General features: G+C 42.4%; 1 protein-coding gene across 1 annotated transcript in view; it reads right to left on the reverse strand.

Moving 5' to 3' along the window:
* Positions 1-13,880, reverse strand: part of LOC139580997 (formin-like protein 1) — a 67,032-nt gene that overhangs the window by 7,873 nt on the left and 45,279 nt on the right. The window contains exons 13-14 of the mRNA XM_071410279.1: positions 13,697-13,798; positions 13,322-13,574 (exon numbers count right to left, since the gene is read on the reverse strand). Coding sequence (XP_071266380.1) covers positions 13,322-13,574; positions 13,697-13,798 — 355 coding nt within the window. The remainder of the gene's footprint in view (positions 1-13,321; positions 13,575-13,696; positions 13,799-13,880) is intronic.

The raw sequence follows: 13,880 nt of genomic DNA on the forward strand, positions 1-13,880 counted from the left end.
TTTTTATGATGAACTTGATTCCATAAACCAAACTAAATTAATATTTAAAGAGTTTATTTCCAAAGCACAATATCTACCAATTTTTCACATTTGTGTTTTTCCATCAGAAATGATTGCTGATGGGTACCTTCATTTGTGTGTAAATATGACTGTTTTCAGATGTTTTATTCATAGATTTGAGAACGCTATATATTCATTGTTTAGCTGGAATGGAATGTTCGTATCCTGTATATTTGACTGTGATATGTGGTTGTCTAACCTATCCATCTTATAGGCAGAGTGCAGTCAAAAACATGATTTCCAGTGTGTTTTATATACAAAATAATGGAAACACTTGAGTAAATGAGAGATACAAAGTATATTGAAAGTAGGTGCTTCCACCCAGGTGCGGTTCATGATTTAATTAAGCAATTGACATCCCATCATACTTAGGGTCATGTATAAAAATACTGGGCAGGACATTATTTTGGCTACCATGGCTCTGCCCCCGTAGGACAACAATGCCCCCATACACAGGGCACGAGTGGTCACTGAATGGTTTGATAAGCATGAAAACGATGTAAACCATATGCCATGGCCGTCTCAGTCTGTCGTGCTCTAGATGGCACGGTATAATTCAATTGACAATGGAGACTGAAGTACTATAACTTTTACCTTTATATCTGAAGCATGGTAAGAACTAACTCTGTGCATGCAGGCACACATCAAACTGCAAGACAGCTCATTTACATATCCCCTTGACCGTCAACCTCAAGAGTGATACTGATTGGCTGTTAAACACAAGAGAGTTATGGACTATCATTAAAAGGTGTATAACTCCATATATTACATCCCCCCTCTTAGTTAGAGCTTACATAACCTTTTAACAATACTTTTTTTTAAACAAGAATATAGTCCTTTTAATACTGCTGTCGAGTCAATGGTAGATGGTGGTCTAGTTCCACTTACAATGCCAGGTTTTACATCTGACTCACTCAAGCACATAGTCCTGTAGCCTCACTGGTAGTTTAGTACACCTGGCTGCTCTGGTGCACTGACTGGTGTGAGTCTCTATGACAGAGGGTTCCGGTGCACCGACTGGTGTGAGTCTCTATGACCGAGGCTTCTGGTGCTCTGTCATTTGTCATGTTCTGTCTGTGTTCCTTTGTGTCTCTTTGTTCGACCTCCTGGTCTGAATCAGAGTCAGTGATTGTGACTTCTTCATTATCCCTGTACCTGGCTGTTCTGCCAGGTCTGAGATGCTTTCTGTTTCTGCGGTAGCGACCTCCTTCGGGTGTGATGATATCACATGATCTCGGTTCATCTCTGATTCTCACCACTGTTGCTGGCTGCCATCCTTTTGCCGTCTCCATGCATACTCTTTCTCCCTCCCCGAAACAAAGGAAGCGGTGACGCCGTTTTGTCGTAGCTGGTCTTCTGCTGCAGCTGTCTGCGTTTCAAGCCATGCTGGACATTTTTGGGAGTCACTGGCTGAAGGGCGGCTTGACTTCTAGGTAGGTTGGAGCGTAGGACAAGTCCCATGAGTAACTGAGCAGCGGAGTACTGCAGACCCCGGGACAGGTGTGTTTCTCATGTTCGGGAGAGCTGCGAGAGGGTCGACACCTGTCTATGATGCCGACTTTAGCATGTTTTTCACTGACTGAATGGTCCTCTCAGCCATTCCGTTTGACTGGGGAAAACCCTGGACTAGAATGAGTGATTTTGAAACCCCACTCTTTTGCAAACTGAGCTATCTCAGCACTTGTAAAGGGTACATGATCTGCAATCAGTTCAGCTGCACAACCATGTCTAGCAAACACAGCTTTGAACTTTGCTACGACAGTACCTGATGTCTTGTCCGACAGCACCTCTGGTTATTTGGAGTAGTAGTCCACTATCAGAAGCAGTGAGCGTCCTTGGAACGTAAACATATCAGCGGCGATTTTTTGCCATGGAGTGTCAGGCACTGTGTGTGGTAGGAGTGGTTCCTTTTGGTTGCTGGGCGGTTTTTCTTGACAGGAAGGGCACGATTCGACCATCATTCAGACATCATCAGCGAGGCCTGGCCAATAAATGCGAGCTCTGGCATGTGCTAAGGAGCGTTGAATGCCCTGATGTGCAATGTGGAGCCTTTTAAGTACCTCAGCTCTAAAAGTCTTTGAGAATGATAATACGTTTGTTTACCGGGAGTAGTCCATCTTCAATGTAAAGAGAGTCTCTGATGTGCCAGTAGGTTTGCGCTTTCAGTGGTGCACTTTTCTTCTTGTCTGGCCATCCATCTCTGTGTAGGTTCCTCAGCAGCCGCATCTCACTGTCTGCATCTGTGACTGCTCTCAGCTGCTGCATAACAGCACCCTCCAGTGGCTGATGTGTGGAGACTGCCTAAATGACTTTCTCGTCACTGAGGTCGCACTCTTCATGTGTAGCAGTCTGGTGTACAGCCCTGGATAGCGTGTCTGCAGTTAACATGTCTTAACCTGGGGTGTAGACGATGTGAATGTCGAATTTCTGTATTTGAAGCAGCATCCTTCGAAGAAAAGTTTGGCAGGCGCCTTTCCAATAGGCTTGGTGATTATAGCCTCAAGTGGTTTGTGGTCAGACACCATAGACACACTGGTGAAACGTCTTCAGTGCAAACAAGATTACCAGGAGTTCTTTTCCTATCTGGGCATCATTTTGTTCTGCCCCAGACAGAGCTCTGGATGCAAAGTCTATAGGCTGTTAACCTTGAATCAGAACAGCTCCAAGTCCCTCTCTGGATGCATCAGCATGTATTTCAATCTCTTCCTGTGGATTGAAGAGTTTCAGCAGCGGCGTCGTGGAGACGGCTTTCTTCAGTCTCTCCAGTGCTGCTTGTTGTTCTGGGTGCCACTGCCATGCCATGTCATGTCCTTCCTGAGGAACATTCTGAGTGGTGCAGTGAGCGTGGCTTCATCTCGGATATACTGGGTTAGGAAACGTGTGTCATACCCAGTAATCTCCGTCGACCTTTTCTGTCTTCTGGTGGGGGCATCTGTGTGACTGCTGTCGCCTTGATGACGGGCCCCATGTACTTCCCTTCACTCACCCTGTAATGCATCTTGTCAGCGTTGAACCTCACATTCAGACGGATGGCTCTGTCCATCACCTGCTGTAGAATGCGGTCATGCTCTTCTTCGGTGGCTGCTGCAATTGTCAGGTCATCTGCAATTACACAGACACCACCGATGTCACCAAAACTCTCCGAGTTAATCTGCTGAAATACCTTCGCTGTCACTTTTTACGCCAAAAGGTAAGGGATTAAACCGGCACCTCCCCTATGGGGTATTGAATGTCCAAAGATCTGATTCTTGCCAATACGCCTCCTTCTCATCTTGGATAGTGAAGCTCTTCTTGCCTGCTAGTTGGCATTGCACATCCTCTGAGGTGGGAACGGAGAAGTGTTGGCCCTGTATGGCCTTGTTCAGGTCCTTAGGATCCAAACACACACTGAAACATTTTTATTTTGTGTTATGACCAGGCTGTTCGCCCACGCTGATGGTTTTGTTACTTTGCTGACCACACCCCTCTGCTCTTGAATGTCCAATGTCTCTTTCAGCCTGTCGAACACAGCATATGGGATTGAACAGGAGGGACTTTTGGATCAATGTAGATGTGGTGCTGGCCTGGAAACTCACTGAGTCCTTTAAACCCAGATGCATAGCGCTTGAGTAGCTCTTCCTTGGAGCATGGCGGTAGCGGTGTGTCAGAAGCACTCAGGTCTCTCTGCCTAGTGGTGGTGTGTCAGATGCACACAGGCCTCTCTGCCCAGTAGTGGTGTGTCAGATGCACTCAGGCCTCCCTGCCTAGTGGTGGTGTGTCAGATGCACTCAGGCCTCTCTGCCTCGTAATGGTGTGTCAGATGCACTCAGGCCTCCCTGCCTAGTGGTGGTGTGTCAGATGCACTCAGGCCTCTCTGCCTTGTAGTGGTGTGTCAGATGCACTCAGGTCTCTCTGCCTAGTGGTGGTGTGTCAGATGCACACAGGCCTCTCTGCATAGTGGTGGTGTGTCAGATGCACTCAGGCCTCCCTGCCTAGTGGTGGTGTGTCAGATGCACACAGGCCTCCCTGCCTAGTGGTGGTGTGTCAGATGCACTCAGGCCTCTCTGCCTCGTAATGGTGTGTCAGATGCACTCAGGCCTCCCTGCCTCGTAGTGGTGTGTCAGATGCACTCAGGTCTCTCTGCCTCGTAGTGGTGTGTCAGATGCATCTGTAACACAGAACTGTAGATGGGCTTGTTTGTGCACTTGCTATGCGGGTGCCTCCATAGGCTATGAGTACAGTCTCAGCCTCTTTCACTTTGAATTGCTTGGGCAATTTGTCTCCTATTGCTTGTGGAAGCACATTGGCTTTAGCTCCCGTGTCTAACTTAAAGTTGACCGCCTGTCCACCTATACGGAAGTTTGTGTGCCAGCCAGCATCTTTTTTGCATGCTTGTCACTGCACCTATGAACAACATGTCTAGTTCCTTGACCTCGGTTATAACAGGAGCAACTTCTGTCCCTGATGTACACACTGCTGCTAAGTAATTTCTCTTGACATATTTTTTTTTACACTCAAGTCTTTGTCTGCTGCTCGCTGGTGAAGTGCGCGGCCTGCCTTTGTTCTGACTGTGCTCGTGATTGCTTAAGATGGCGCCCCTTTTTTCCATAGCACGGCGCAAACTGTTCTGTGCTACTGCTAGCTGACATAGCTTTAGCCCGAGCTGATGTAACTTCTTTTGCACGGCAAACATCTATGGCCTTAGCTTGGGTTAAATCTGAAATGGAGAGTAGCTTCTCTCTTAGTCCACTATCTGTGACACGAAACACAATTTTGTCCCTTAGCATTTAGATCCTCAGTGTCTGAACTCACAGCACTCAGTCTCAGTTTGGTTATACACTTGTCAATACCTGCCTGTTCATTGAACTTGTGTCCAAAACGGATGTCTCTGGAACACAGTATTCCTGGGTGGAGTAGTTTTCAAACGCTTTCATCACCTGGGCCAGTTTCTTGTTTTCCGGGTCAGCATATGTGATCTCCATCTTATAGTATATCTCCAGCGCGTCTTCGCCGATGCAGTGTAGCAAAACTGCTATTGTCCTAGCCTCTGGCTTGTCAGTTAGACCACTGGCTAAGTAGTACAAGTTCAGTATTTGTTCCCATTTCTGCCAGTTTTCTGCGAGGTTTCCAGTCAACAACAACGGATATGGTGGTGTAATTGACTGCATTGCTACTAATCTCAAACTTGATAGCTAACAATATCAAAGTAACGTTATGTTGTTTCACTCACGTTAGCGTTAGCCTGCTAACTAGCCACTCATTTTAGTAGTCTGCTGGTGAAGTCATCATTCTCACTCATGCAGTTTAATCTTCTGCCACTTCTGACACCACATCGTGCTCTAGATGGCACGATATAATTACATTGACAATGGAGACTGAAGTACTATAACTTTTACCTTTATACCTGAAGCATGGTAAGAACTAACTCTGTGCATGCAGGCACACATCAAACTGCAAGACAGCTCATTTACATATCCCCTTGACCTTCAACCTCAAGAGTGATACTGATTGGCTGTTAAACATAAGAGAGTTATGGCCTATCATTATTTTTTTTAACTTTTATTTAACTATGCAAGTTAGTTAAGAACAAATTGTTATTTACAATGACTGTCTACCAAAATGCAAAAGGCCTCCTGCGGGGACAGGGGCTGGGATTAAAAAAAAAAAAATATAGGACAAAACACACATCACTGCAAGAGAGACACCACAACACTACATAAAGAGAGACCTAAGACAACAACATAGCATGGCAGTAACACATGACAACAACGTGGTAGCAACAACATGGCAGCAGCACAACATGGTAGCAGCACAAAACATGTAACAAACATTATTGGGCACAGACAACAGCACAAAGGCAAGAAGGTAAAGACAACAATACGTCATGCAAAGCAGCCACAACTGTCAGTAAGAATGTCCATGATTGAGTCTTTGAATGAAGAGACGTTTTTTGCAGCTCATTCCAGTCGCTAGCTGCAGCGAACTGAAAAGAGGAGCGACTCAGGGATGTGTGTGCTTTGGGGACCTTTAACAGAATGTGACTGGCAGAACGGGCGTTGTATGCGGAGGATAAGGGCTGCAGTAGGTATCTCAGCTAGGGGGGAGTGAAGCCTAAGAGGGTTTTTATAAATAGGCATCAACTTGTGGGTCTTGAGACGGATATACAGAGATGACCAGTTTACAGAGGAGTAATGCAGTAGTAGCTCTAGCTCTAAACCCTCAGAGGTAGTAGTCACACCGGTTGGGAGAGGGGTATTCTTCTTACCGAACCACATTACCTTTGTTTTGGAGGTGTTCAGAACAAGGTTAAGGGTAGAGAAAGCTGGTTGGACACCAAGAAAGCTTTGTTGTAGAGCGTTTAACACAAAATCCAGGGAGGGGCCAGCTGAGTATAAGACAGTATCATCTACATATACATGGATGAAAGAGCTTCCTACTGCCTGAGCTGTTGTTGATGTAAATTGAGAAGAGCGTGGGGCCTAGGATCGAGCGTTGGGGTACTCCCTTGTGACAGGCACACTGCACTTCATACACTGCACTCTTTGAGAGAGGTAGTTAGCAAACCAGGCCAAAGACCCTTCAGAGACACCAATACTCCTTAGCCGACCCACAAGAATGGTATGGTCTACCGTATCAAAAGCTTTGGCCATGTCAATAAAAATAGCAGCACAACATTGCTTTGAATCAAGGGCAATTGTGACATCATTTAGGACCTTTAAGGTCGCAGTGACACATCCATAACCTGAGCAGAAACCAGATTGCATACAATAGACATCAACTAAAATAAAATAAAATAAATAAACTTGATTGATTGAATAGACATCAACGAAGCCAGTCAGTTGATTATTGACAAGTTTTTCCAATACTTTTGATAAACAAGGCAAAATCGAAATAGGCCTATAACAGTTAGGATCAGCTTGATCTCCCCCTTTAAATGAAGGACGCACCGTGGCTGCCTTCCAAGCAATGGGAAGCTCCCCAGAGAGAAGACACAGATTAAAAAGGTCAGAGATTGGCGGGACGCACCGTGGCTGCCTTCCAAGCAATGGGAAGCTCCCCAGAGAGAAGACACAGGTTAAAAAGGTCAGAGATCGGCTTGGCGATGATAGGGGCTGCAACTTTAAAGCAGAAAGGATCTCAACCATCTGACCCAGATGTTTTTTTGGGGGTAAAGTGTAAGGAGCTCCTTTAGCACCTCAGACTCAGTGACTGTCTATAGGGAGAAACTTATTAGAAGGGGCAGGGGGAAAAGAGGGAGGAGCATCGGGGCTAGTCTCATTAGAAGGCGTGGGAGATGAGGAAATGTTGGACGGGCAATGAGGCATGGCTGAGTCGAATAGGAATCCTGACTTAATGAAGTGGTGATTAAAGAGCTTAGACATGTGCTCCTAGTCATTAACAGCCACATCATCAACATTAAGGGACATGGGCAGCTGTGAGGAGAAGGGCTTATTCTCCAGGTCTTTAATCATTTCCCAGAACTTCTTGGAGTTAGACCCACTTAGAGAGAACTGCTCCTTAAAATAACTAACTTTGGCTGAGTTCCGGATAGCCTGAGTGCAGTTATTTCTCATTTGCTTGAATGAGAGCCAGTCAGCCTGAGTATGCGTGTGCTGAGCTTTTCTCCAAATTGAATTCTTGAGGTGGAGCAACTCATCATTAAAGGTGTATAGCGCCATATATTACACAGTCACCAGATCTCAACCAAATAGAACACTTATGGGTATTCTGGACCAATGCCTGAGACAGCGTTTTCCACCACCATCAACAAAACACCAAATGACTAAATTTCTCATGGAAGAATGGTGTCACATCCCTCCAATAGAGTTCCAGACACTTGTAGAATGTATGCCAAGGTGCATTGAAGCTGTTCTGGCCAACACCATATTAAGAAACTTTATGTTGGTGTTTCCTTTATTTTGTCAGTTACCTGTATATTCCATACTATGAGGTCAGAATAATACTGTGAAATTGTGAAAATTATAATAATGCCCTTTTAGAGTAAGAGTTGTTTGAAAAGACCACTGAAATTACAGCCTGTTTTGGTGGGATGGAGTTTAGGCCTACCTGGTGACATAAATTACAATGCCTTCAGAAAGCATTCACACCCCTTTACTTTTCCCACATTTTGTTATGTTACAGCCTGAATTTAAAATGTATTAAATTCAGATATTTTGGGGTCACTGGCCTATACACAACACCCTTTAAAACTTCTCTGGGGCAGGTGGGACGCAATCGTCCCACCTGGCCAATAGCCAGGGAAAATGCGCCATATTCAAATAAAATGATATAAAAATCAAACTTTCATTAAATCACACATGTAAGATACCAAATTAAAGCTACACTCGTTGTGAATCCAGCAAACATGTCAGATTTCAAAAAGGCTTTTCGGCGAAAGCATAAGATGCTATTATCTGATGATAGCACAACAGTAAACAAAGAGAGTAGCATATTCCAACACTGCAGGCACGACACAAAACGCAGAAATAAAATATAAATCATGCCTTACCTTTGACGAAATTCTTTTGTTGGCACTCCAATATGTCCCATAAACATCACAAATGGTCCTTTTGTTCGATTAATTCCGTCGATATATATCCAAAATGTCAATTTATTTGGACCGTTTCATCCAGAAAAACACAGCTTCCAACTTTCGCAACATCACTACAAAATATATCAAAAGTTACATGTAAACTTTACCAAAACATTTCAAACTACTTTTGTAATACAACGTTAGGTATTTGTAAACGTTAATAATCGATCAATTTGAAGACGGGATGATCTGTGTTCAATACAAAAAGAAAACAAACTGACGCAACTTTTTTCGTAACGTGCCTCTCTCAAACAATTTACTTAATTTGACCCTCATTTACAATAGCCCTACTTCTTCATTACACAAAGGAGTAACCTCAACCGATTTCCAAGGACTGGTGACATCCAGTGGAAGCGGTAGGAACTGCAAGCAAGTCCCTTAGAAATCTGGTGTCTCTAAGAAACCTCATTGAAAAGACAGTGACATCAAAAAAATAAAAGTTCTGAATGGTTTGTCCTCGGGGTTTTGCCTGCTACATAAGTTCTGTTATTCTCACAGACATGATTCAAACAGTTTTAGAAACTTCAGAGTGTTTTCTATCCAAATCTACTAATAATATGCATATCTTATATTATGGGGATGAGTAGCAGGCAGTTGAATTTTGGCATGCTATTTATCCAAAAGTGAAAATGCTGCCCCCTGCCCTGAAGAAGTTTTAATGTAGAAGTGGAATTTTGTTTTCAGACATTTCTACAAATTAATAAAAAATGAAAAGCTGAAATGTCTTGTGCCAATAAGTATTCAACCCCTTTGGTACAGTACAATTCAAAAAGCAGCCATTGAATATCCCTTTGAGCATGGTGAAGTTATTTATTACACTTTGGATGGTGTGTCAATACGCACAGTCATTACAAAGATACAGGCATCCTTCCTAACTCAGTTGCCAGAGAGGAAGGAAATCTCTCAGGGATTTCACCATGAGGCCAATGGTGTGTGACTTTAAAACAGTTACAGTGTTTAAAACTTCTTTGGGGTAGGGGGCAGTATTTTCACGTCCGGATGAAAAGCATGCCCAGAGTAAACGGCCTGCTACAAAGCCATAAAAGCTAGAATATGCATATTATTGGTAGATGTGGATAGAAAACACAATGAATTTTCTAAAACTGTTTGAATGATGTCTGTGAGTATAACAGAACTCATCAGGCAGGCAAAAACCTGAGAAAAAATCCAACCAGGAAGTGGGAAATCTGAGGTTGGTCGATTTTCAACTCAGCTCCTATTGAAGATACAGTGGGATATTGGTAATGTTGCACTTCCTAAGGCTTCCACTAGATGTCAACAGTGGTTAGAACCTTGTCTGATGCCTCTACTGTTTAGTGGGGCCGAAGCAGAGAGGAATGAGTCAGGTCTGCCATGAGGTGACCATGCTCTGACCATGCGCGTTCACATGAGAGCGAGCTCTGTTCCATTGCAATTCTGAAGACACAGGAATACTCCGGTTGGAACATTATTGAAGAATTATGTTAAAAACATCCTAAAGATTGATTCAATACTTCGTTTGTCATGTTTTTACGGACTGTAATATAACTTTTTTAACTTTTCGTTCGTACTTTCCGCTGGACCTGCCCGCACGTCGTGAGTTTGGAAAGTGTACTGAACGCTAGAACAACAAGGAGGAATTTGGACATAAATGATGGACATTATCGAACAAAACAAACATTTATTGTGGAACTGGGATTCCTGGGAGTGCATTCTGATGAAGATCATCAAAGGTAAGTTCATGTTTATAATGTTACTTCTGACTTCTGTTGACTGCATAATATGGCGGCTATATTTGTGTCTTGATTGGGCTCTGAGCGCCGACTCAGATTATTGCATGGTTTGCTTTTTTCGTAAAGCTTTTTTGAATTAAGGAGAAGTGCATCTAAAATTCCATGCATAACAGTTGTATCTTTTAGCAATGTTTATTATGAGTATTCCTGGAAATTGATGTGGCTCTCTGGGGGCCTCCCGGGTGGCGCAGTGGTCTAGGGCTGTGCCACCAGAGACTCTGGATTCGAGCCCAGGCTCTGTCGCAGCCGGCTGCGACCGGGAGGTCCATGGGGCGACGCACAATTGGCCTAGCGTCGTCCGGGTTAGGGAGGGTTTGGCCGGTAGGGATATCCTTGTCTCATCATGCACTAGCGACTCCTGTGGCGGGCCGGGCGCAGTGCACGCTAACCAGGTCGCCAGGTGCACGGTGTTTCCTCCGACACATTGGTGCGGCTGGCTTCCGGGTTGGATGCACGCTGTGTTAAGAAGCAGTGTGGCTTGGTTGGGTTGTGTTTCGGAGGACGCATGGCTTTCGACCTTCGTCTCTCCTGAGCCCGTACGGGAGTTGTAGCGATGAGACAAGATAGTAACTACTAACAATTGGATACTACGAAATTGGGGGGAAAAGGGGGTCAAATTTAAAATTAAATTAAAATAAATAAATATTGATGTGGCTCTGCAAAATCAAAGGATCTTTTGTGACTTCTGAACGTAAGGCGCCAATGTAAACTCTGAATTTTGGATAAAAATATGAACTTTACTGAACAATACATACATGTATTGTGTAACATGAAGTCCTATGAGTGTCATCTGATGAAGATCATCAAAGGTTAGTGATTAATTTTATCTATATTTCTGCTTTTTGTGAATCCTCTCTTTGGCTGGAAAAATGGCTGTGTTATTCTGTGAATAGGCACTCACCTAAATTAATCGTTTGGTTTGCTTTCGTCGTAAAGCCTTTTTGAAATCGGACACTGTGGCTGGATTTACAACAAGTGTATCTTTAAAATTGTGTAAAATACATGTATGTTTGAAGAATTTTAATTATGGGATTTCTGTTGTTTTGAATTTTGCGCCCTGCAGTTTCACTGGCTGTTGAAGAGGTGGGACTCTGCTGTCTCACGTACCCTAGAGAGGTTAATGGCTGTGATAGTGGAAAACTGAGGATGGATCAACAACATTGCAGTGACTCCACAATACTACCCTAATTGGCAGAGTGAAATGAAGGAAGCCGGCACAGAATACAAATATTCCAAAACATGCATCCTGTTTGCAACAAGGCACTAAAGTAGTACTGCAAAACATGTGGCTAAGAAACTAACTTGTTGTCCTGACTACAAAGTGTTACAGTATATTTGGGGCAAATCCAAGACAACACATTACCGAGTACCACTCTCCATATTTTCAAGCATAGTGGTGGCTGCATTATGTTATGGGTATGTTTGTAATTGCTAAGGACTGGGGAGTTTTTCAGGATAAAAAAAAAGAAATGGAATGGAGCTAAGCACAGGCAAAATCCTAGAGGAAAACCTGGTTCAATCTGCTTTCCACCAGACACTGGGAAATGAATTCACCTTTCAGAAGGAAAATAACAAAACACAAGGCCATAGCTACACTGAAGTTGCTTACCAAGAAGACAGTGAATGTTCCTGAGTGGTTGAGTTACAGTTTTGACTTGAATTTTAATTGAATCTATGGCAAGACCTGAAAATGGTTGTCTAGCAATGATCAACAACCAATTTGACAGAGCTTGAATAATTTTTTAAAGAATAAATGGGAAAATGTTGCACAATCCAGGTGTGGAAAGCTCTTAGAGACCCAGAAAGACTCACAGCTGGGCTTCTACAAAGTATTGACCCAGGTGTGTGAATACTTATGTAAATGAGATATTTATGTATTTCAGTTTCAATAAATGTGCAAACATTTTCACTTCGTCATTATGGGGTTTTGTGTGTAGATTTAAAAAAATATATATTTTCCAAACCTCTGCCAATAATAGCTAGTTTTCTGTTTTGCCCTCCCCACTCTACTCCCAGACAGTCCTAGCAAATTATTGCTTGAGAAATTGCTATTTTTCTTTATTTTTTGACCATTTTAATTTAAAACAATCACAGTAATGTACTTAATTGTTACCAAGAAATGATTTGATATTGAGATAAAAATGGCTGCATTGGACCTTTAAATCGCCTTAGATCAGATATTCTGCTGAATGACTAAAATGTAAAATTTACATTTTTTACATACATATCTCATATTACTGTATTTAAATATATACATATGTCATATTACTGTATTTAAATATATACATATCTCATATTACTATATTTAAATATATGTATATCTCATATTACTGCATTTAAATATATAAATATATTATATTACTGTATTTAAATATATATATATATATATATATATATATATATATATATATATATATCTCATATTACTGTATTTAAATATATATATATATATATATATCATATTACTGTATTTAAATACATACATATCTCATATTACTGTATTTAAATATATATATATATATCTCATATTACTGTATTTATATATATATATTATATTACTGTATTTAAATATATATATTATATATATATATATCTAAGAATGTACTTATTTGCTACATTTTACTGTGAAAAACCTAGCAGTACTACTTATTTTTCTGAGAGTGAGCCTGGTACATAGCATTGATAACATGATAATTTGTCTCTGAAAATAAACCAGTAATAGATTTGAACAAATACCTGTCTGCCATTAAACAACCCCATGCCATGACTAGATAGTGAAAAAACATACCAATCTCTTTCATATTTTCTTTAAACAATAAAAGCTCATTTACCAACATTTCAGATATCTAGCGTTTTGCAATGAAAATCTTGATTACTGAAATGGTTTCTGAGCCCATGTGTGTGGCTTGTAGCTCACCTGTTTTTGCAGGGATGGAAACAGGAGGGATGACAGGGACCACATGGAGGTCCAGGTGTCCCGAGGATGTGCGCTCCATTCGAATCAGCCCCTGGCACACAAGCCCCTGAACTTTCTCCTCCAGCTCCACTAAGGCCTGAGCCGAACGATCTCTATCCCTCGCCCGCTCTTTTTCCCTCTCTCGTTCTATCTCTCTCTCTATCTCCCGCTGTTGTAGAATGGTCACCTGGGCACAGGACTCACGCAGACTCTCCTGTTACACAGACAAACATGTCTGTGTGTTAGCCCTCTGAGCTATAGCCTAGGCATTAGCTCAGGATCTAACGCAAGTCTTCTTTGTGAATGTAATGGACTGTAGTTAGATGATAGGTCTACCTTTAGGAGCTCCACCTCTTTGGTGGTCTGGATGAGTTGTTTCTCCAGCTCAGACACTTTCTCCAACGCCTCCCTCTCACTCTCTTCCAGTCTGCTGCTTATCTATAACACACACATATACACACACTTATATAGTCATACAGACACATGTAGAAACGCACAGCACATCTACTTACTCTAAACC

The sequence above is a fragment of the Salvelinus alpinus genome, chromosome 7 (genome assembly GCF_045679555.1).
Source record: "Salvelinus alpinus chromosome 7, SLU_Salpinus.1, whole genome shotgun sequence".
NCBI classification, from domain to species: Eukaryota; Metazoa; Chordata; class Actinopteri; order Salmoniformes; family Salmonidae; genus Salvelinus; species Salvelinus alpinus.